At 33.8% G+C, this 25471-nt stretch overlaps 2 protein-coding genes across 2 annotated transcripts in view; one reads left to right on the top strand and one right to left on the bottom strand.

The window, feature by feature from the left end:
• The window catches only part of LOC113501344 (mannose-binding protein C-like), an 89507-nt gene that overhangs the window by 32646 nt on the left and 31390 nt on the right, over nucleotides 1-25471 (bottom strand). The window contains exon 2 of the mRNA XM_026882469.1: nucleotides 13615-13932. Within this exon, the coding sequence (XP_026738270.1) occupies nucleotides 13615-13932 (318 nt within the window). The remainder of the gene's footprint in view (nucleotides 1-13614; nucleotides 13933-25471) is intronic.
• On the top strand, nucleotides 21959-23471 carry LOC113501342. Its single transcript, XM_026882467.1, has one exon. It carries the CDS (start codon nucleotides 21997-21999, stop codon nucleotides 23380-23382), a length of 1386 nt encoding a protein of 461 aa, XP_026738268.1. The 5' UTR covers nucleotides 21959-21996; the 3' UTR covers nucleotides 23383-23471.

Genomic DNA, 25471 nt, shown 5'->3' with positions numbered 1-25471 from the left:
CTGCCAGTGTAGTCTCAGAACATTAAGGAAGTCGGTTTAAATTTGAAAAAAGTCACATTTTGACTTTACCTGCGTTGGGATCGAACTTACACGTCGTCCATACAAATCCATGCATACAACCACAAGGACACCACAAATATAACGACACGTAATCGAAACGTACCTTAATCCTTAAGTATTACAGTCTGAGAGACAACAAAACAATTGCCGAACGTATAAATAATACCTTTGACAGTACAATACTGACTCAAGACTTCCCTATCATTACATGTATATCATAAGGCGATATCAATAAGCCAAGAGAAAATGCAGATGATGTTTTAATATGCGAAAGTGTCATTGTTCAATTGAAAGGTAGAGGGAATGGTAAAACAGTGGACCTACTTACTATTGTCTCTTCAGTAATATTATTGCGGTTGTGGGAGAGAGATGCTGTTAAACGCTATGTAGTGCTGTCTCGCTTCCTCATATTGTTTATTTAAACAATTCCTGCTTAAAGCAATTTAATTGTTTCACAAACTTAAAAGTCACAGTCACAAGGACACACAGATTCAGAATAAGTACTCGAGGATCACACAAACGCTTGTCCTACGTGAGGATCGAACCCGTGACACGTCGCGCGCAGTGGGTTTTTAGTGGTGACCTCAACTACTCGACTACCCGAGCATTCTATATTACTTGAAGTGGAGAAAGGTAGTTAATGGCAATGTTGCGAAGCTATAGAAAATATGAGATTTGTACTTTGTTCGTTTTGAATAATAAAAATTTTAACTGTACCAATCGTAACTTAGCATCAATTTCATCAATTGAGTCGAGTTATCCGTTTTTTGATGTTAGAAATACATTCACCTGAAATACATTCAAAATAAAGTCTGGTGGAAGACGGACGGACAGATATCTGAGTTTTAGTAATAGGGCCGTTTTAACCTTATGGAATATTTATTTATTTTTTTAAATAAAAACGACTTCCGCACTAAGGAATTTTTAATCCTTGTGTCGCCGGGTGTTTCACAAACATACAATTCATATGCACAAAGACACCCAGACACAGAACAAGCATTCGTGGATCACACGAGGGGATCGAACCCGCGACACGTCGCGCTAAGAGGGTTTGTCGTGATGACCTCCAATACTCGGCTATATTTTTCTTTTGCATCTACTTAACAAACTTTAATCGCTAACTGTCGCGTGGTGGTATTCTAATTACTCACTGTTTTTGTCAAGTTAATCCATGTTCATCATGTTGATTCAATTAGTGAAACAGTTTAATCAATTAAAGTAACACACGCGAGCGCTCCCTGAAGGATTTCAGACCTAGATATTTATCATGAAAAGTCGTATGAAAGGCAAAGGTATTAGAAACCACTTATATGCCATTAACTAATAATGGATTAGAAGCTGTATTGATAAACTCTGAAACTGATGCCGTACAGAATGAAATAATCAAATTTAACCTGGAAATGTCAGAAATACAAAAGAAAATCACCACGCTAGTGGTAGGTAGGTGATTTCAGTGTCCAATAGCGATTGTCGTGATAATTAAAAAAACAATTACCACTATAATTATGTACTATTAATCGAAATTGAAGAATTCATTTTGTTGAAGTAATTTTATTTTTTTCAAGTTTCCGAACTCATACAAATTACATAATACAAATTTGTTCTAAAAAAAAATAAGATGAAAACAATTACAAAAATTCGACATTTAAGAATTTTGTATCTAACTGTACGTGATGAAAAGTAGAAAAATACATAATAATATAAAATATTTAAAGTAAGGAACGTTCGAGTAAAACAAAAAGCCATACAAGCACATTCAAAATGTTTTTAACGGATAGAAGTATGAGCCAATTGTAAGTTAAGTAGGTATTGTATAGCTTACGATTGTAACCTCTCGTTTCCAAATCAGCCTCAAACGGTGGTTGCGAGTACTTTTTGCTCCTACCTGTAACAAACGGACAAAAAATATTAGTTTGTGTTCGTGAGAGGCAATTTATAACACTAGCGGGCCTGGCAGACGATGTGCTTATTCAGTTTGTAATTAAAGACAAAAAAATATGTTGATTTAATTAGTCGCTATTTTGAAATATATTAAGTCAATTTTTAACTTTTTTGTTTTGATTTTATACCATCCAGCGCGCCTAGCAATCGCTTACAAAATTCATTCAAATCGGTTCAGTCGTTTAGGAGCACAGGACAAATCGCATTTGACCGGTTTAATTATAATTACGTTCAGCATGACGTTGATGCACTTTTATCTTTTTTATTTCTACTATAAAATATATTTCCACTTTGTAATATCCGTTCCTCGCTTGTTTTATTATAGTTCGTTCGCGCCAAAATTGCATATTCCAATCCAGGACAACACGAAAATATAATTTAAAATTCGAACGGGTCAAAAGACCGATATTGCATACATGGAGGTTTTCCATTTTTTAATATAGTTTTGTTAAAGGTATTATTTGACGTGAAAAATATTTTAGAAATGACATAAATAATTAATTCTGTTTTCCTGTTAAAGAAAAGTATTATTTTCTTCTGCCTTCTTAATGTAACCCATTGATCCAAAAAGTCTAAAAAAAAAACGATTTTGCTCATAGTAATATTTAATTCCTGGGTATGATTATAAGTTAACATAAAAACAAATTATCTTGTTGCATATCGAGCTTATTAAATTATAATCTTCATAACTTTTCATTGCGTGTACCAAATTATAATGGTAACTGCGTGCAATTTAAAAATAAGCAATGCAATTATAAATCATTTATTTGAAGATGAATAGTTTGTCAAGGTTGTATACATGTTGTTATGAGGCCATTCTTGTCCCAAGGCTTTTTGAATTTTGTAATCAATGGAATTTAGGACGCTGAAAATCATCACGCAAACATTGTGACAAAGATGCAAATTTTTTCAACAAAGTTGTGGCTTCAAGAAACTATCAGGCGTTACAGTATTTTCAGTTAAAATGTCAACCATTGAATGCCAAAGCAAAGTTTTTAAAATGAGGTAAGTTGATGGTGTTTAACGAGCCGTTTTAAAATTGTAAAAAACTCTTTAACAATACTCTGTCACTACCTCAAAATGATAGAGGCAGCATAACTATTTACAGCATTTTTAAATAAGGCATCTGAATGCTCAATTTAGGGCGTGTGATACTACACCTTAAAAATCTTTTTCAGTTTTGCAAGAGATACACAAATCTACGCTGCATAGTGCCATTTCACTCCCACAACTCAAGATTCTGATTAAAATGTGAGTATTGCTTGCCAGTAAAGCTTGCTACGTAGACTAGGACACTAGGAAAATAGGTCAGAGTAGAAACGGCACTCCTTTTTGCACGTTTTCGTCTACCAATGTTGCTGAGTATAGGAAACTTGGCACGTTGATACCACATCTCGAGAACGAACTGAAAAGAATGTTCGAGAAAAAGTTTTGCCGATTAGCAGTGCAGAGTATGCTCGATGAATGCTTTTAGTGTAAGTTAGTTATTTACTTATTGTAATACTTTTCGTAATGTTATCCTACTAATATAAAGCACTAACGCGAAAGTTTGTATGTATGGATGTTTGGTCCTCTTTCATGCAAAAATAACTGAACGGTTTACACGAAACTCGGTATATAGATAGTTTATGACCAGGAGTAGCGTATAGGATACTTTTATCCTGAATTTATGTTGCCGTTTTATCGGTTTGTAGCAGGTGAGTAACACTCAGTTACAATAAATAGAAGTCTCGATGTTTTATTCGTGTAAGTACGCTACAATTTTAACATAACTTAGGTACTTATTTTAATTTTCCGTAATAATAAATATGCCTTATAACACGTGATAAGTAATAAAAAAAATACAAAATTAAATCAAGGATTGACAAACGTTTTGAAATAAAAACAGTAAAATCACTAAAAAGTTTTTGCAATAATAGCAATGCCATAAAAACAGAGTTATTAACTCTTGAAATTAAGATGCAAGAAATAGTCGTTATGTTATAAAAATAATAATCTTTTAAAATGCTACCGTTTATATTAATAGCTAATTTTTAATATACATTCGTTTTGATAGCCAATGCAATATAAATGATACTTAGGAATATCTTTTAAATTTAATTGTACAACGGAATCAGACCACTTCATACGTTATTAATAATAAATAAATAGTTAAATTTTGAGTTTTTTTTAGTTCTTAGTTGCTACTACTAAATCTTCACACTATTTCACAACTTTCACACTTATTCATCTAGTCTCAATGAAGACTTACTTGTACAATAAGTATTTCTAATAAAAAAAAAATGGATAAATTACACCCAGAAACAAAACAAATGATTGTGCTCATCACACAAACATAGTCATGGATGTGAATCGAACTCACTACCTCCAGTATTGCAGTCAGGGTCACTAACCACCAGAACAATAAGCCTGTAATCTGTTAACTTATAACTCTGCGTTTTAATTATGCTCTGAAAATATTAAGTTTGACAGGTTGACACCATGAAGGTGACTTATAGTAATTAATAGTAATTATAGACTTGACACAACCGAGGTTTGAAAGGTCAAGTTCGTGAAGCTTCAAGTAACTAAGTACACAAATACTTAACGGCATGTGTTACGTAAATATACTTGTTTTTAAAGCTAGTGTAACTATTTCAGGAAACATATCCTATCCTACAAATATTACAAACGCGAAATTTTGTATGTGTGGATGTATGGATGTTTGTGACTTTTTTATGCAAAAACCGCTCGACGGAATTAGATGAAACTTGCTACATAGATGGTTTATGACCAGGGTTAACACACAGGATTTTTTATCCAAATCTTTAGCAGAGTGACATTTATAGACTGAAATTATTATTATTAGTATGGGTTAATAAAAGCCGACAATTCTAGATTTTACTCGCATATAAATTGCAATAGGTTTTCATACTGCACTTTATATTTCTTGCTACAAGTTTCTTGGTCTATAATTTTAGCTACAAATAACTAATTTTAAACCACAGAAAAGATACGTGATCGACTGCACGTTTTGATGAAAAAAACAAACATAAAATTATCCTTGTAAGGTAGTCAACGTTTGAAGAATCTTAAGATCCGTTACATCGTTCTAAATCCCACGGAATTCCTTCGTCATTTTGAAAATGCTGCGGATTTTTATTATGAGAGGCTTATTTGGGCAATAAATATCATGCATTTTGCTTATAGGCGTTTGATACCAAATCTCTGAGACTACGCAATGTATTGCAACTCAAGTCAATATCAAGTTTTAGGTTACAGGGGCCTAAAATTTAGCTCACAGTTCTATTAGAATCAAGCACGTGCCGAAATCTGACACTGTCGTCAGCTGAACACAAAGCGAAAGCAGGAAAAAAAGGTGTCATTTACAGTGTACCTACTTACAGTAGAACTTAAAATTGTGGAAGGGAGATGGCAGATTGCGAAGGGCAGACTTCTATCTCTCTTCCACAATTGCACGATACTCTCAGAGGTGGTACGCCCTCTTACACGATACATCGCGTGATGTTTTTTTGTAAACAATTGTATAAAACTAATTTATAACCCTGTTGTTGAAGGGCTATTGTTGTTAATGAAAGGCGGAAACGAACAGCCACCGAAAAATAATTTAGATTGATTTCCTAAGACGCAAATAGAAATAAATAAACAACGACTTAGTTGTAAGGGAATATTGTATTTGTTTAAAAAATCTTTACTTACTCGACTGAGTAGAAGGAGAGTAATGTTTCTAGGGTTCAACTTTAGTATGTATGTAAGGCTAAATAGATTTTGAGGTATCCTTAGAATCTCTACATTAGGGCGTGCGACACTGTCTGCAAATACTTAAAAAATCGTAAAAAAATAATAAAACTCTGGGTAGTAGTGTTTTCACGTATCAAATTCTAATTTCAAACCAAATATCTTTTGTTTTTAATTTATATTTTATGGTTTTGACTAATAGGCAATTGACTTTTAAAATATTAATCGGTTGTCGATTGTAATTATAATACATAAAATATTGTGTTTAAAACTAAGAAATAATAGGTTAAGGTTAAATATTACTTGAGTTTATAAATGACATGAGTTAAGAAACATTTAGAAATTACAAAATCAACATCAACTCATCATACTTCAACTTAATCTGATATCAAAATGTATCTTTTTGATTGTAGGCACAAAAAATCATTTATTGTTTTGTAAGCAAAGTTTAAAATTAGAAAGGAAGTTTAAAAGAAACAATAATTTGGCTTTGCTGCAATAATAAAAAAAAACCTTATTATTAAATATATATTAATGAATAACCTTACATTTAAAAAGTTGACATTAGACATCACCCTGAATCGCCCACCCTTCACCGCTTTCTAATTTTTCTATTGGAGATGAAACAGAAACAACAAACTCGACAGCACAAAGTGTAGGTAAACCTTTATTTCAAAACGAAAACGGTTAAAATTTTGGAAAGAATATAAGTAGCATACTATATACTCACATTTATAAAATGTAATTCTCATTAAATACATGTGTTTACAAGTATAATTAAGTGTGTGTTGCACATGCTGGTGGCGCCCTCTGCGACGAACTTTCTGAAATGTTGGTACCAGCGTAATGCCTCACGGTACGATGGAAACCTTTGCTGAAACCGGATTAGTTCCACTAAAGCTTGCGCTAAATTTACTGTATTCATGTAGTTCGAATTACTGCAGGGATGTTTATGAATGTTTGTGAGATTTCTATGAATATTTCGTATATTTATGTGAGTACTTGCTGTTGCCCACGGGAACATAAAATCGGTAAAAATATCCTTGGTGTGTATCCTGGTTATAATTTATCTGTGTACATGTTTAGTCTAAATCCAAAAAAAAAAGTGGTTTTTGCTTGAAAGAGAAAGAAATAGCCACATACAAACTTTCGCGTTTATTATATAACTAGCTGTTGCCCGCGACTTCGTCCACGTGGTTAGGAGATATAAGTTATAATTTATACCTGCCTTCTATCTATCTATCTGCCTTCTATCTATCTTGTAGGATTCAGTCAGCGTTTTTGCAATGTAAGCGCAAAAAATGTGTTTTTTTACGACCTAAGAAAATTGTAGCCTATGTGTTATTCTGATGTATAAGCTATATTGTGGTAAAGTTTCATTCAAATCCATTCAGTAGTTTTTACGTGAAAGAGTAACAAACAACCATACATCCATACTTACAAACTTTCGCCTTTATAATAGTAGTAGGATAGGATAGATTTGTTGATTGGTTTTAGGTAAATCTAATTGTAAGTGGTAGAGTTTTGTAGTTATTATCGATAATAGTGATTTTGGGTTATTGATTCATACATTAAATAAATCGGAGTGGTGTAGTATGGCATCAAATCGTCTTTAAAAAGCTCAATTAGATTGAAAGGCCATTAAAGGAAGCGAGGTTTAAGAATTTCTTTTTTTCTGAAATAAATTTTATTCTATTCTATGTACATTCACTCCACCCACTCCTAAGAACTGAAGCTAATTCACAAACCTATGAACGCACCAAACTGCATAAAAAAAACAGATTAAAAAGAGTTTTCAGTTACAAAACAAAGTTATTATTCTTACTGGCAAGGTGTTGTTCAAATTGCATTTCTACTATCTTTAGGGGCCTTCAGATTCCTGTCAGGGCAAACTGTGTTAGCTGAGAGTAAATTGAGTTGGACTCATCGTGTTATCAGCTTCCGAGCCGCTAAGGGAAGCTACACAGCTAGAGATATTGATACTAGCAAATTATATTCATTTGTTGCATACAGTTGGCAAAGTTGTTAATAGGCAATTGAATAACTTTGTTGCAGGGCCGTGATTCCGGGTATTTTGGTATATTTTGCGGATATAAAATAAGCAGCAGTTATTCCCGAATTAGTTAGTTTAATTAAAACTATATTATTCCCTAATGAGTGATTAAAATATGCCATATTTAATTTGAGACTTTGATGTTACTTTTAAAAATTAAAAACCCAATACATAATGTAGGTATATTATATATTGATGAAAGAACTAAAAGAAAAGCTCTTAATTAGATTAAAAAAAGTAACTAATTAAAACTAAATTAAGCTTTATTAATATCTTGATTATGCAAATGATTTCATGTTTTTCCCTTTAACGAAGGTGACACCTCAAAATTCAATGTCATGTCTTGCATTAAAATGTCAGTTCAAGAAAAAAAAACGAGAAAATCATATCTTTTTGATGTGAAGAAGATCAAGTCACAAAGATATCATTTATATTATAATTTATGTTAATTTCAATTTACATAATATAATAACATGTTAGTTACCAATTAATGATAAGACTATCAAATGTCGGCCATTTTGTTTTCCGCTGAAGTTCAAAAATGGTTAATATCAATGACCCGTCAAGGTGACCAGTGGATCTATTTTAGTTGTTATCAATATTCTATTTGTCCAAATATTTGCTTTTTAAATATACTTTTTAATAATCCTGTTTTTAATTGCGTGATTAGTAGGCGATGGCAGGTTGCTTTTAAGTTTGGTATTCGACACTTTTATTTTCATTTTTACTTGGGAATACCGGTCGGTACCAGCGATGCCAGCAATGAACTTCCCAAGGAGAACGTGTCGGGTGAACCTAGGTTGAAACGTATTTGCTAATAATAGATGAGTTTTATCGCCCATTGTCTGGGTAAAAAGAAGTTATCAAGACCACCTTTTATTTGAACAAAAAGGATGAAATGGAGTTCGTTCTTTTTTAAATCCAAATCATAAAAAATTGAAAAATAAGTAAAAACTATTTATTTGGTGTTTTTGTTGCAATATTAATAATAGCGTTGTTTTGTGGAGATGTTTTTTTTTAATTTACTTAGGAACCTGTATCTTCTCGAGTAGAAGAAAGTGCATAGATTTTCAAGTGCTAATTAGTATACTTAACAGTATGTTCTTACGACTTAAAACTGATTGATGTTTTAATCGTGGCCGAAAACTAGGTAAAGATACCCTGTTCGTCAGAGTTTCTATCCTTTAACTACCTGCAACCACTATCAAAGATGTGTAAATAATGTGCCTTCCGAAATGCGGAGGAACTTGAAACGATATGGATGTTACCCATTCACGGAGCGACCGTATCAAGTGTAGCTTAACTCTTTTGTACAATTGTAGTTTAACCATCAACTTCTCGGATAAACGATAGTATACCTAACATCTTTAAATACTAGAAAAAAAAGCACATAAGAACCTACTTTGGAACCGACTTAGGTTCACTAAGAGTAAGTAAATTTTAGGTAGTCTATCTCTAAAACTAAAATAAAGGTCATTCAATCTCATTTTTTATTGTTCATCTCAACTTTATATGTCACAAAAACTATAATCGCTAGAGTAATTTTCCAATAATGTGGTATAAAAAAAGAAAGATAATAAAATACGCGCTCAGGTATTTTAATACGATTCACCTTCAGTTTTTATCGTTAATAATCGCATATTTAGTACCTACATAATGTAAGATTAATTTTCGTATTTATGAAGATGTATATTCTGCTATATTTTTGGTTGAAATTCCGGGTATTAAGTAGAGAATTCCTTGAAAACTGAAATATTATGAAGAAATATTGCAGTGGTCATAAAACATGTTAATAATATTTGTAAAAGCAAATAATAGCCACTTAGAAAGGAAAACAAAGATATCTTTAAATACAACTGGCCTATAAGAATAGGTCTAAGTGGATTTGCTAATGTCTGAACGTTAATTTGTCAAATGGGAAGCGAATAGGTAAGTCAAATATAAAGGCAAAGTAAAAAAAAAGAAATTGAGTAGTTTAGACAGTGTCAGTTGATGGTTACAGAGTGATTTGTACTTTACAAACTTATTTAAATACATAATTATATAAATACGTACGTAGTTAAAGGCATATGAATAAGGGGAACTACCATGGCACAGAGGAGCCATAGATTTGACCACAACAACAAAAAAACAATTTATTATTGATAATGATATTTTTATCAGTGAACAAAAATTCAAGTAGTATTGAGTAGAACGCACAATCGATAAGTTCAAAATAATATACTGAAATTTGTAAAAATAAAAAACAAATCATTCTTGAAAATATCAACTTAAAGTGTACTTAAGTATTACGGTTTTAAAGATACAATCCTTTGAAAAGGGATAAGAGGGTTGCCGCCACGTCTAGCAACTGCGGAAGATAGGAAGCGCACCTCACAGCTACATCCTCGGAATGAAGTCTTAGAAAAATCCAATCCAATTAGCAACCTTTAGACACGTATCTATAAAAATCTTCTAATATATAAAATTCCCGTGTCACGATGTTAGTTACCGTACTCCTCCGAAACGGTTCGACCGATTTTTATGAAATTTTGTACACATATTGGGTAAGTCTGAGAATAGAACAACATCTATTTTTCATACCCCTAAGTGTTACGGGTTGCTCACACTAAAAAAAATGTTTTACTTCTGGACGAAATTTTTTGATTTTATATTTTATAGTGTGGCATTAAAAATACATGGACGACCTCCGTGGTCGAGTGGTGTACGCACCGGTTTCAAGGTGTCGCTAGCTCTGAGGTCCCGGGTTCGATCCCCGGTCGGGTCAATGTAAAAATTAACATTTCTACATTGTCTCGGGTCTGGGTGTTTGTGGTACCTTCGTTGTATCTGAATTCCATAACACAAGTGCTTCAGCAACTTACTTTGGGTTCAGAACAATGTATGTGATGTTGTCCGCATTTATTTATTATTATTATTATACATACTTGAACTAGAAAAAGGAAAGGGTCAGCTAGTAATTCTATAGATTACATAATTCACTTCACTTTAAAACATTGAACTTACCAAGGCTGAAATGAACGAGTAAATGTCAAATGTTATATCGATCGTCGAGACGGTTTAGGGCATAGAGCTCAAAGCTCAAACTAACTGATTGTTATTTAGTAACACACGTATCGTGTTGCACCTTGAATTACAAGAATCACTGTTCTTTAAATGATAATATATGTATTAACATGCTCCTTAAAGATAAAATGACTTTAAAAGAAGATCGGTTGTGTTTCTGACTGCAAGTTTGCCACATGTCATACTTCGCTACCTGCTTTGATATACTTATATAAACTTCACTGAAAATGTAGGTACATTCCATGAGTTAAATTAAATTTTTTTTTAGAATCATCTTTTTACATCTTAGTTATTTTTTTCTTCAAAAATCTTCGAAATCAAATAAATTATTGGCTTCATTGCAAGTCGAGACTTTAAGTACGTCGGATTTAGAAAAGGTTCTATGCGAAAAATATTGCATTTAGGAATCGATAAAAATTCATACTTAGTGCCCTTTATTTTCGTTTAAGTATTCAACCTAATATTTACTTTCAGTGCACCTAAGTTGGTTCTTAAGTATGTCCGTATGTGTCTTTTTCTATATTTTTTCTTAATTTATTTGATACGTTATAAACATGTTCCTAATATGTTAACTGCTTTGCATAATCAAATCATTTTGTCCATCATTTTACATTGTTTTAGATACCTGTTATTCAAATCTGCATTTCTTAGTCTGTTAGTCTATTATTTTTTACCTTTAAAGAACTGCAATATTCATTCGCTTTTTATGACTGACATTCATAAGTCAATTAAGTCTAGAACATTCTAAAAACTTTAAACCGATATCAATAAAAGATGTGGCAACAAATTAGCGTGAAGATGATTCAAACTGTCTGAATTACCTAAGAGCCACTAAATGACTCAGTAAGACTAAGCTAAATAAATTGAGGTGCAATTAAAAGATTTCGATAAAATATCTTTAAATTGTTTTTCAAAATGTCCGTATTGTTTAACATTATTTTAAACTGCTCGTTGCCCGCGTTCCCGCCCGCTACAAATAAAAAAAGATCCCACGTTAACATAATAACTATCCTTAGTGTTAATCCAGGTTATAAACTATCTGTGTACCAAGTTTCATCCAAAACAGTACAGAAGTCTTTGCGTGAAAGAGAAACAAACATCCATAGTAGCATTAGTAGGATCTGGAAAATGCAATTGACACTTGAAATACTTGAATACTGGAAAGTCAGTGAGCCATTTTTGAGATGTTGTATTTTTATTATCACCTTTTTTTTGTTAAGGCGGGGAAATCCTCATGGACAGCCACTCCCTCGGGGTAAGAAATGCGTAGTGTAAGACTCTGACTAAACCTGAACCGCCGTGCATCTGTCTATCTGTATAGATACAAATGAAACATTTATAGACTAAAAGCCTTTTTACGTCGCGTCACCCAAGAACGTAAGGTAGCGACATATACTCATTTTAAACATCTCAAAATTGACTTGCATGTCAGCGCCTTCAAGATGTCATTATAAAAAAAATCGACGGTGTCGAAAGACGTAATATTATCATCAGCCAGTAATAAATCATTCTTTAGGCCTTAGGCCGAAGGCTTCTCATACAGAGAAGGAAATACCATTAATCAAGCGAGTGCTTACCCACTGCTTCTTCAAGATAAACATCGTTAAGCCAAGGCTGCTTCAAGTTTTTCTTAGGTAGGGTGGTTAAGAGTGCAATCGTTACTCGTTACAAGCCTAATCGATTTTAGACCTAGGTCAGAAGTAATTTAAATCTCAGTAACGTTGTTTAAATGTTAGAAAATTACAGCTGCATGTAAAAAAGCACATAAAAATCTGGCATAACTATGCCACCTTTTACTGTCACTGCCTTTGCATTTAAAAAAAGGAAAAAAAAAATTTTTGTCCTTCACTTATCTTCTTACTATTCATGCGGCTGTAACTGTCACTTCAATATGTCACACACGTGATGCGTGGTTCACAAATATGTGGGTTTTGCATTAGCCTTATATTTTTTGGGAAATAGTAAATGTTGTATTTCCACAATTTACCTTGTTAGCGCTGCAATACCTTCATGAGCAGTGCACACAATTGAAGACAAGCTTGACAAATATTTGACCAAACGCAAGATTTAGGTTGTGGTTTCTCTGACATTGTACATTGCGTATTATTTGTCTTATTGGCAAATGTTTGACTGTTTGACTACACTAATTGACGCATGTTTGGTGGGGATATTAAACAAATTTGATTATAACATAGTAGCCTAAGATTAATGTCAAGGTTTTGATTTGTTAGGCTAACATATTTCAAGAGTATCTAAAACATATTTACTCGGATTGTTTTGAATAAGTTGGAAGTGTTTCATACAGTATCTTATGAGCTATCTGCCTACAGTATTTCGTATATCTATAGTTGTGTATATATTATTGTGTTGGTCCTGAACTTTTGTTCAGGCATTTCGATGTCGACACAATAACATTTTGACATGAACTTTCACTTTCCATTTGAATTCGTCATTTCTATAGGTATTTAGGTCAGATGTCATGTTTCGAGCTAAATAAATCATAGATTTTAAACATCATCACATATTCCTAGTTTTATATAACTAGTAGCCATTTTCATAACGTCATTTTAAATAAAAAATCGTGTGTGTACTTTCAAGATATGAAAAGCATTTGAATTCATACTTATTTTCTATCAACAAACAAAAAATCTGCAGAGGAACACAAAGAACCACAAACTCATTCTTCAGTAGATACTGAATGAGTCGACACAGGAAATTGCCAAATGCAATCGAGAATGGAAAATCGAAATACATGCCTTGTGTGTTGTATATTGAATCGATTTGCTCGCTCTCCACACTCTGCAGGCTGTCGTCTTCACTCAGCTCGTGCGGTTCCGGGATATCCTTCAGGTGCTGGTTCTCCAGATTCTCCAGATTCTCCAGATCCTGGTCTTCCTCCAGCTCCTCGACGATGTCCGGCATCCTGGTCGTCGCCGGCGTGGTCATCTTCATCGGCAGAATGTCCAGAATAGAAGGAGCTCTCGGCATGTTACTCTTCAAGCCGAGTTTCTTCTGAATGAAGGCCTCCAGTATCTGCTTGGTGATCTTGTTCTGTCTCTCCAGTTCGTGAACGTCTGCGGAAGGAGAACAGATAAAAATGACTGCGCGGAAAAGACTACTTTATTATAAGGGGATAGGATCTAGTTTGTTTCGACGTCATTTTTATCTGGTTCTCCCTTCGCGGGGACCATGGAAGGGAAGTGCGAGGTAAATTGTGGTGAGATAGTGGTGGATCCAGGATTGTCGTTTTGGGAGCCTTGAAGGTGCTGTTGGGAAAATTTTGTACATTGTGAACAACTTAGAACTACGGTATATCAGTAAAGCTTAGATGATTTTATGGGAAGTCATGGGTCGATCCGCCACAGTTTTAGTACTTAGAAATAAACTATTTGTTTAAATTACGACGATTACTCAAAAACATCATTTCCATAAAGTTGTGGACTTGCATACTACAAAATGAATATTGGAAACAACATGAGGATATTTAAAGTAGCCTAGTTTTAATTATAAGTAACCGACGAGTTTTGTTGCATTAATAAAGAATTATAATTAGCATCTCTCAAAAGCTTAATCATTAATTGGTATTAATAGGACAAAGAAAAAAATTAGAAATTCTTCAGATATAAATCAAAACTATCACAAATCGGCTACCTAAACAATTTTCAACTTTCACATTCAATATCATCAGATAAGAACACTAACAATGCGTTTCAGATCATCTGACTAGAAAGACCAGCTTCTTACGTATTGTTAACGTGTCCATTAAGGAAACAATAGCCGCATTGACCTGACAATTGCTCCCCTTTCAGAGTTCCGTAAGCTTCCGTACTAAGTAAAACTATGATCTACATAGTTTATCACTTTCTTGAAATTAGATCTTTCGCTAGAGAAGACTTATAAGTGAAAGAGACGCAATCGCGAATTCAACCCTCAAAGAAGGTTGAGGGCACAGCCACCCGAACTAGCTCATGAATAATCATGACTTATGTGCTCCAGGACTTTGGTCTTAAGAATGAAAAATGCATGTCGTTTTACTACTTTTTAATTTTTGATCGGAAAGTGTGACGTGATGATTCAATTAGGGTTGTGGTCATGCAACGACGATGAATTCGCGACTGCAGGGATGTCGGTAGATTCAACCATGTTATACATAAATAGTTTATAATAGATAGCGATGATGCTTCGTCAGGCTATCAACCAAAAAGCTTTCACGGATCTTGAGACCCTTTACCCTAGAGGTAAAACAAATCTGTCGATTTCCAAAAAAAAATATTTCTTAAGTTTAGCATCCCCTGTGCAAACTTAATACCATGCATAGGCAAGGATGGTTGGTAACAAGAGCCGTATTAGAAATTAAGACTAGTAGAGGCAGCTTCTATTACATTAACAATACAGTAGTATTGATATCTAATGCTGGCAACTTTAAGCTTCGGATTGATAGTACGGAACCCTTGTTAACCAACCCCAGCTACCTACACATACTCCTATGAATGTGCGGAACTGTAGACCGTTTTGTTTATAATTATAGAGCGCGGAAGATGCTCTGTAAAATTGATGATGTTCCTTCACGACCTTCAATTGTTTCACGTGATACAGGTCAAGGTGTAATACCTACTATTGTTTCTTTTTAATCCAGATGTGAGGATGTTCGGGCAATTAATATTGTGACGGCTATGGTCAGTTATCAAATCGAATTGATGTTGCACTAAGCGTATTTCTAGAAGATCTATTTCCACGGCAAGAGAAATGGAACTTAAATAGAGATCGGTAGGACACTTCACCAGACATGATGACGGTAGATTAAGTAAGACTTGGATGACGATATAAAAAAGACAGCATGGATAGAGATCATATTGTGAATGTTGCCTATACTCAACACTTGGTTATTCAAGACTGTCAGAACATAAGGCTAATCGCAAAATATTAAACAAGTAGCTACAAAATAATCAATTAAAAGTATGTATATTATAAATTGATGAAACTGGAATTAGATAGCAACTATCTAGATAGGTGTTAATTTAAATTCTAATTATAGTTCATTTCTAGTGTTTCCACATTCTCAGTCTCGATATTTTTTTTGTTCAAAAATATTATCAAAACGGCTAGCACTGTTAATAGAGATTTTCTGAAAAATGTTTTCTTTTACCTAGTTGTTATTGACAGGAAACTGTCAGCGAGGCAAACATAACAAAAGAAATGAACAAAAAAATAATTCGCTAGTTTATTGACCCCGATGTATTCCCAAACATGCTCCAACTTTGATTTTAATATTATTGACCCCGTGACGTATGTAGTAATAGGGAGAGATTTGTGATTCATCATTCCTGGCATTACGTGTCTCGGGGGACTATCACTGTAGTCAATCGAGATAATAACTAATCTGGGGGTCTACCAATGTCGATAAAAGTAGAGCGCAGTTGATAAAGCAAGATAGCGTATAATATAGTGTAGAGCGATGCCTCTCTTCCACAGCTACAAAAGTTACGTATAAAATAGGTTGTGTGTTATTTTCTTGTGTGGCTTTCTGATCAAATAACTTATATTCACGCTTGACGCTAGCATCCCTCGAGTTCGTAAGGTTGGCAGAACGATAAATATGATTAGGTTGGTAGTTTTTTGTTGTAAGAAGTTAGGTGTTGCTTTGACTGTTCGAAGTTAATTGTCAACTTGATAATTATTATGATTAGTAAAGTAATAAAACCTGTTTCGCAGCTGTTAGCCACTACCGTGATGAGGAGTGCTCTAAACGAAACTTTACTTAAAGCTAGAAAAACACTACATACTTAGGTACTTAACATACTGGCCGTAAACAATAATTATGAACATTTTAATTATCAATATAGTTAAGGATGTGTCCCACTCATTTTTATATTGATAAATCGATTCAATTTGTATCTCGTATCGGAAGATCATTTTCATATTTGAAATTACATGTAGTCGATTTGTTGGGACCAATTTATCATGTACAATAATGATATTGTGACCTTTTGCAACGAGAAAACATTGTACCTACATAAGTACTGCTCAGATTAACATCATCTTTTTTTAAATTTCATAAAAGGAATACAAATATTAATATTGTTCGAGTTAAATGTTACAGAGGACAAACTCTTATAAACTTACTGTCGCCGCTGTGGGAAAGAGACGCCGCTATATTCATGTATAGTGCTGTCTCGCTTTTATGTCTTGGTTTTTGAGTTGGTGAGTAGGCCCTCAGATATTCAATAATGTATCATTGGTTACTCATAACAATAATAAGGAAATTGCATTTTCATTAATCCAACGATGTTATTACTGATATCGAATTGAGTTATCATTCGATTATCGTATCGAGTAATATCGAGTATTCGATTCGTCCTCATTTTAATGGCGGAACTCTTGATTTCGTATGTGTTGTAATTATTTCCTTAAAAGAGTATTCGTTTTGGAATCTTGGTTTATTGTAATCGGATATGTATTTGGTGTATTCGATTATTTAAGGTCTGTTATGTTAATTAATTCTGATCAATACCTGAATTAATTATTATTAAAATGATATTTAATAGGTACCTTTAGTAATTGTAATTTGTGTAATGCAAGGTTATGAATATTTCAATCCGAATATATTTTTTATGTATTTGTTTTTTCCTTAAGTTTTTACGTTAACGTTTAGATACCGAATTTATAAGTTACTACGTAGAAACATTTTATTGTTAATATTTGCCAAGTTTCTTAAATCTAATTGCTCAATTTTAACTACCATCAGAGCCTTTATTATCAATGCGTTCGAGATATTCGAATCTAAATAACAGTCTATCGATATGAATAAATTATTTTCGATATTGAGTGCGAAATCTACCACTCGTATCACAGCGCCATCTATACACACAACTTAGCACTAACAATGACGCCTACACACTAGATCAATGGTTGGCCGTGAAAGGCCTACATTGTCAGGTACGTATTAAGTCTTAATGCGCAAGCGCAAGTGTAAAGAACTCGAGACATCATTGTCAACTAAATTGACACCCATTTTGATGCACCTTGGCCTAAATAGGCTTAGGCTTGTTGTACACTAATGTTTGTATGTCAATGTACTTGTGTTCAATCATCTCAATATTGTAATCCTTTTTTGATCTAGGTAAACACTTTTTCTGTACATCGGGATTAATTTTGTAGATATCTACTTAAATATAGGTCTGATTTTTTCAAAATTAAGTTTACTCAATAATCGTCAAAATTAAGATAAATCTATATTTTCGTTGCTATATTAAAAATACTAACTTTGAAAAATCTTTTAATAGACACTTGAGTAAATTAATAGACTACAGTTTTTTGAACATTATAACATCTTAAATTGGTAGTCTTCAGTGTGTAGACGCCTTAAGTTGCCTAAACCATTCTAATTTATATTGCCTTGTATATTTGTAATCTCAGCTATAATTTAAGCCTACTTTACACGGATTAGCAGTAAAAGCATTTTATCACATCTAGTACTCAAAGATTAAGTAAATATATCATTAATAAGCTTTTTAGAGGTGTTAATAAAAAGGTTGCATTTACGTGTGAACCTGTCTTCTGTAACAGAGAGATCCATTTTATGCATATCTATTCTAATTGGGAAAATAAACAGTTTAAAAACACGATAACAATGGCCAAGGTCTTGTTTATAGTAATAAATTTTATTGACATTTAAAAACATCTTTGAACACAGATTTTTTGTCTATGCCTGCTTTCTACGCTATTGTTTCTGCCGTTAGCTTAAAAAAAGGCGCGCCAGCAATGGCGCCAAGAGGCGCTTTCTACGATGTAAGTCCGCGAAGAATTTTTTTTAATAAAGAACCCATAATTCATCAAGGTTCGATATAAAAAAATAAAAATAATTAGACGCGATTGATACTGATAAATAATTTAATTGTATATTTAAATTATTTGAAACCTGGCACTCGATGGATTTAAAAAATTTGAAAAATGGATAGTTTATTTTAATCGCATTTGATATTAAGACAATTTAAGGATTAAAAACGCTAATATTAACCTATAACCTGTAAAAAAACAATACGATTGACATTTATACCTATTTATTACAGTGAATTAAATAGGTAACAAGTCACTTAATTCAATTTCAATGTATAATTATCAAGATGTACAAATGCCAAGGTCTTTGTAGACTTTTTTTAAGATTCAATGCCTATTAATATTAGGCTTGCACCGACCGCGACGTAGCGATGACCAAATTATCGAAATTCAAAAATGTCTGTTATAAAAGGATATTATGATTTCATCACTTCAAATGTATTGCAAAAAAAATAATAAGTAATCAACGGAAAATCATATTATATTAGTTTAAATAATATGATAGCACTTTTACTGCATTATATTAATTTTAATGCTCCTATTAATAAAGTAATCATTAATTCTCAACTAAATTAAAGAATGTATGCTTGCTGATCTATGGATGACGTCATTCCTCTTGGTCCTTTTAAATTAGCTTTCCGGTTCTAAATTCAAATGTCATCGATGCTATCGTGATGTCAAAGCTGTCAATATCGAGACAAACATATCTGTATAACCCTTATTACAATTACATAAGATTCAATTTGCTGGTATAGATTTTCAGCAATGCAATACTCAAATAGGCCTACGTACATCGCTATTTTAAACTTTAAGATAAGTCAGTAAAGATCAATTTACGCTGTAGATATCTTAAATGAAATAGACCTATTTTGCATTCTGTTTTAGACCTTAGAATAACCACTTACGGTTTAATTTACATTGTATTGTTATTTTTTGGTACGCTACCGTTGGCCTTAACAGTTTGATTAGTTCACGAAGCAGTTAACATTGCCTTTAACAAATATCTTATAATGATAAACCTGTCATCTAAATGATAATGAGGTGTAAAGACATTAGATGATTTGCTCACACGATAAAATCTATACAATCTAATATAATAGGATATTTATACAATAATGTTTAATAGTTTATATTGAAATAGCAGTAAGATTTGTAATCAATCAATTGGTAGATAGGTAGGTAGTTGTAAGGGAGACTACAATTTATGATGTACCAAAAAAAGACTTTCGCCAATACTCTCTAGGAATCCTTGCCCAAAGTATAAACCAGAATAATAATACTAAGAGTGCGCTTTCTTCTGTTAGCCTATCACCAGGCTGTACCTCGTGAACCGTGATAGCTAGACAGTCTAATTTTCACAGAATGGTCATACATTTGACAGTGGATACACTCAAATTTATTTGTTACCCAAGCGATTAGTATATCTTTAGCTTATTTGTGCGGAATCCTAAGTGCCATGAATACGACTCGCGCTTAACCGATTTTGTTGTATCTTTCTAAATCAAGACTTTCCGCTGTTACTGCTTCTTAAAATCAATACAATTTAATGATAATACCTTTTCAAATCTCTAGTGGATCTTTTCAATCACATTTTACACTTAGGTGCACTATTGAATCTACTGGCTGTCTACTTTCTAAATAAAGATTAAATTTATACTTTCATTTAATAGGAACAGTCTACGGAAATAGACAGACCTACACTTGCAACCAAACATTGTTACATCCATCAATATAGGAAAGATGGTATAAGAATTTTATATATAATGCCTATTTCAATAACTTAATCAATAAGACTCGTCAAACAATATACTTACCTATAAAGACACAATTAAAAACAGAAATTTTGTCACCAAAAGAACGACTGCACTAAAATTAAAACAAAAGTCGAAAGTAAACCTCTTTTGGATGCATAAAATAGGCATTATATGGGAATTATAAGTGGGGCCGGGTCGTGGCTTGCCCCCAATCCGTTATCTCCCGCGGACATTGGCAGGGGGCCAACCAGGAATCAGAAAGCCTACCACCACGTCTTAAAGCTATTTGGAAAGTGAGTGTGGGAGAGAGATGGCGCTCTAGACCGTGTAGCGCTGTCACGCTTTAAAATCTGCAGTAATATTCCTTTAGAAGGTCTTGGTAGGCCCTCAGAAATCTGCTTGCTACTGAGTTGTATATATTATCATAGCTTCTCAGTTGAGGTTTGTTTAAATATGAAGAAAAATAATATTTAGTTCTTTAGAATTTAATGACTCAATATAAATATTGATATTTCGTTCTTTAGATGTTCTTTACATGCTAGAAGTGAAAGTTGCATAACAATTTTCTATTCTTACAGAATTACGATTGGATGCTTCCTCTTTCCTTGCTAAATCCTTGTTATCATAAGTAGCTACGACGAGTAGTTAAAAAAATGACGACAGCTACTAATCTGACAGTACAATTGCAAGTTCTATCCCCGTCTAGGACAAGAACTTTTGAATTCCAGAAATGCTTGTTTCGAGCCTGGGTGGCTTTGTGCAACCGACTTGAAAATCCAAGTGATTCAAATATTTTGGTCGGAGTTTTTTTTTTTTTTCAGAGAAAAAAACTGTTTATTGATGGAATTTACACTCAAATTGAAGTCAAAACTATACGTTTTCTTCAGTTCGCTACACAATTGTATTGCACAAAATTATCGTTGTGTAACTTATAGTTTGTATAATTTACATCAATGCCCCTGATATCGGCAAAAATATTTATAATATCAATAAACCTAATTGATTGCTAGACTAAAAAGGTCTGTCCTGTAAATGACCGAAACGTTTGGCAAAATATCAAAGAGGCGGCTTAAACTCAGTTATTGCGAGTAAAGCTTTCCGTTACATATCTCAGCTTAAGGCCAAATATTTCAAGATTACTGTCACATCTTATTTCGAAGAAATCTTTAATTGATTTATTTTCAGAGGTTCTAGAACACGTATATAAAGAAATGAAGCAGAAATGGTGTTGACAGGGTGAGCGAGGCAACGGACAGGCGTCGCTACTGCAGAGCGACGCGTGCATGCCGCCACCCAACTTGCCGACTAGGGCGTAAAGCAATTTGCGCATTATTCCAATCTGGCTCGATGCCAGCCAGGCCCACTACGAGTACGACACGTCGGGACTTCTGACAATCCCACTATTTACTGCGAACATCTCTTTACAGATAACAATGGACATTTTTTTCACATACATAAATACTACTTACTGTTCAAAGAGACTGGATAACATTCGTTCCTCCTGGCTGTATTTTATATCCATACTTGAGTCACTGTCAATCTGACGTAATGGACAAGTCGTCGTATCTATTTATGAGCAAAAGAAAAAGACTTAAATTTACGTTTAGAACAATGGATAAAAACTCAAGTACTGATAGCAACATATCCTTAGATAGCTTGGAAACTTTTAAACGTAAACCGTCCATTAAAACCAGAGTTTCCGAAGAAAAGGTTGATACCATACTTGTTCCATTTTACGAAAAAGACGTGCTCATAAAGGTGCCGAAAGATCAGAAAAGAAAACAAAACAATACAGGTAACAAATACCTTAGATTGAAGGAGAAGCTTAATAAAGAAATGTCGCAAACTAACAGCTACCTCGTCAATAAAGATAGAGATAAAATTAAACGCCCCACATACTTGGAGATGTTCCGTAAGCAGTTCACTCCTAACCAAGGAGATAGGAGGAAGGATAATAATGAAATTCGCTCTCTTTCACCAGAATTCGGTGATACTGAAAGAGAAAGTATTGGCGATGATGCTAATAATCCAGTACCGGGGTTTTATAATACAGAACCTTATAATGAGTTGTATTATGAGAAACTTTTAAATCGAGATTTGCAAAGCTATCTGGATAACTCTTATGACGATCAAGAAGACGATTTACATTTTGCTGAAGAAATGCATAGTAAACCTGATGACGTTTGTGATGATCATCCTGATAATCTGAGGAGTGTGTCCGAGATTTCCAACCCGCGACGACTAAGACGGGCTACAGTGGAACCTATACAGAATGTGAAGCTGGGAGGCCTGGGGCCCGATATAGAGAAGATTAAACCGAGACTGGAAAGGGCTAGAAGTCTACAAAGGTATTCAGAAAAAGTAAGAATGGAAAATCGTCTTCGGATTTACAAAAAGACTTATCAAACTGAAACCGAGAAGAAGGTTGAGAAAGATGTGTCAGTGAAGAGAACTGCTACGGCTAAAGAGGGTTCTAGTAAAGAGCGGCACGAGGAAGTCAGTGCGTCGTACTTAGTAAATAAATCCATAAATGACAAGTCCTCTAAAATTCTGAAAACACCATACTTGAAATCGAAATCCGCCGATGTTCAAAGAATTCGAGAACGGAACGCTGAAAAGGAGAGGCAGAAGCAACAGCAGCCAGCCACGAAAAAAAACGATGCAAGTGTTCAGAAAACGGAAACAAAAAAAATAGAAGTTAAACCTGATGTACACAAGTTGCGGAGCGAGGCCCGAACTAAGGTCAGGACTAAATCTAGTTCTAAAAATAAGGGTATTAATACTGAAGCGGATGCAAGCATTCCTCCAGTACAGATCAGTTTAATGGTGAACCTGGGAGGAGCCAGACCATCGAGCGCTTTGAGGTCCTTAGAGGAGAAACACCGCATGTATCAAGAGCAAGTCAAAGCCTTTATGGATAATAACAACGTGTAACTTATTTTGCACATTAATATTTATTGTGTTTTGGTGTTAGAAAACCCGTATTTTATTTTATCATGTGTAATGGAGCAATGTAAATTTTTAATTATACGTTTGCACCTTATAGTGTTAATGGTTTTATTTCAATTACCAGACTGCATAGAGTGGCAAGTGCGTGACGAGCTCGTGGCTAAGCTACAACACACAGGTTAAGCTACGCTGTCGGTCCCTGGCCCTGGCAAGTTTTATACATCTTTAACAGCCATTCGGGTATTTAGAAGCTAGAAGGTCTGACAACCAGCCCAAGGGATATAGGGTTGCTGGACTCTGTTTAGGCACTCTGTGCAGGAGGACAAATAGACAGTAACATCTTGTAAAACACTAGTGCTTAGCGCACCTGGTTAGACCGGAAGCCAACCCCAACATGGTTGGGAAAACGCTAGGATGTAGAAACTGCGTCAGAAGGGGTTATATAATTATAGATGTATTTTTTACAACCAGTTTTTGCTCAGCATTATTTGAGTATCCTTCCAACTTTATAGCTGAGTGAATATAATGAAAGTTGCTTACATTTTTATCATGTGTGATTATCTAATTAGCTTGGAATCTTGTTCGCACATACCGTAATAGAGATCAAAACACAGCAACTGACAAATTGACGCCTTGAATGACGTGACGAGAAGTGAAAGCAGATGCGCGTACGACTGATGGGCGCCAATTTATTTTACCAAAAGTAATACTATAGAATTGTGCAGTATGTTTTTAAGTATAGTAAATAACTATCATCAGTAGATAAGCTATATATATAGAGCTCGTTTGAAAAGTTTCTTCTTTAAATAAAATGCTTACACCTCTAAGTAAAAGACGTTTTCACAATCGTTAGTCTAGCCTTAATCGGAAACGCTCAAATGTATAGAAATTATACTTCATTTCGATTAATTATATCTTTTTTTCTACCATCTTTATACATTACATTTTAATTTTCCTAATAATGATAGTCTTATCTTAAAATGCTGTCTGGATTACAGTTGAGTAAAATAACTTTATGGAAAAAATCGTCCCAAGAGCGAATCGGAATCGTGACACTGAAGATTCCTTACAAATAGGCTAAATATTACGGAAACTTAAAAACCTTCTCATGCCAGAACAAACATTTTACCTCAATCATCGCTACATCATGCCTCTCTACTTTTGCATACAAATGTATTAGGAACTTCAACATACATCCCAATTGTATGGGCTTTTAATCTCAAGTATATCAGTCATTGTTTTAAATAATCCGTGAATGAATTCCGGTTTGCCAGAGAAAGTCACCTTCAGATCGTCAAGGTGCTCTGTATATCAGGTGCTTGGTACATACACTGTCCAATTGTTGTTTAGTGTTTATCTCATGATGTAGTTTGAATCGATAAGGCTATGAATAGAAATTAGTTTTGTTTGTTAAGTTGGTTTAAGATTCAACAAAAATAGGTTACCAAAATGTTTTTATTTTCTGCCACAAACAAATTTATTTTTGAAGTCATTTTTTAAATACGCATTGTATATAACTATTGCTTGCAATTTGTTACAACCTTGTCTAAACAAATTTAAGTCGATATTTTGGTGAAAAATTAGTGTTTCTTTTACGATTTACCCCTAATTACAGAACTAAGGCTTATTTTAATAACTTTCGTGAAGATTCATAATTATTTATTTTACAACTGCGTATTTACTTACGCGTGTTAATTGGGATAGCCCAACTAGTTTGGGACCTACCGGAGTCCTTACCTGAAGCGGCGGGGGTATCGCGAATCAAACTGATTTTCGGTTGGATCCAAAATTAGTGGTTCTACTCCGATAAATTCGCGTGAGTAAACTTTTATTAAATAATTCATTATGAAACTAATACTGATAAGAGAATTTTTACTTAAATATTGTTAAAAAATCGACCGGAGATTTTTGCAAAACACCTAAAGTTACCCTCTGAATTGAACATGTAGGTCAAAACTCACTGGTCGATAGCAACTTTTACCGTCCTTCAAAACTGTTACATTTCAGATAATTTCCAAACATTAAAGGAGCCGACGTACGTCAATAAACTGGTTGTGTCTTATTATTATCGTAT

The sequence above is a fragment of the Trichoplusia ni genome, chromosome 15, assembly GCF_003590095.1.
Source record: "Trichoplusia ni isolate ovarian cell line Hi5 chromosome 15, tn1, whole genome shotgun sequence".
Lineage (NCBI taxonomy): Eukaryota > Metazoa > Arthropoda > Insecta > Lepidoptera > Noctuidae > Trichoplusia > Trichoplusia ni.
This window is presented reverse-complemented; position numbering and strand designations above follow the sequence as displayed.

Bases quoted from the DNA above. Each gene is read 5' to 3' on its own strand.
- LOC113501342 (XM_026882467.1), top strand. From the start codon at position 21,997: ATGGACAAGTCGTCGTATCTATTTATGAGCAAAAGAAAAAGACTTAAA.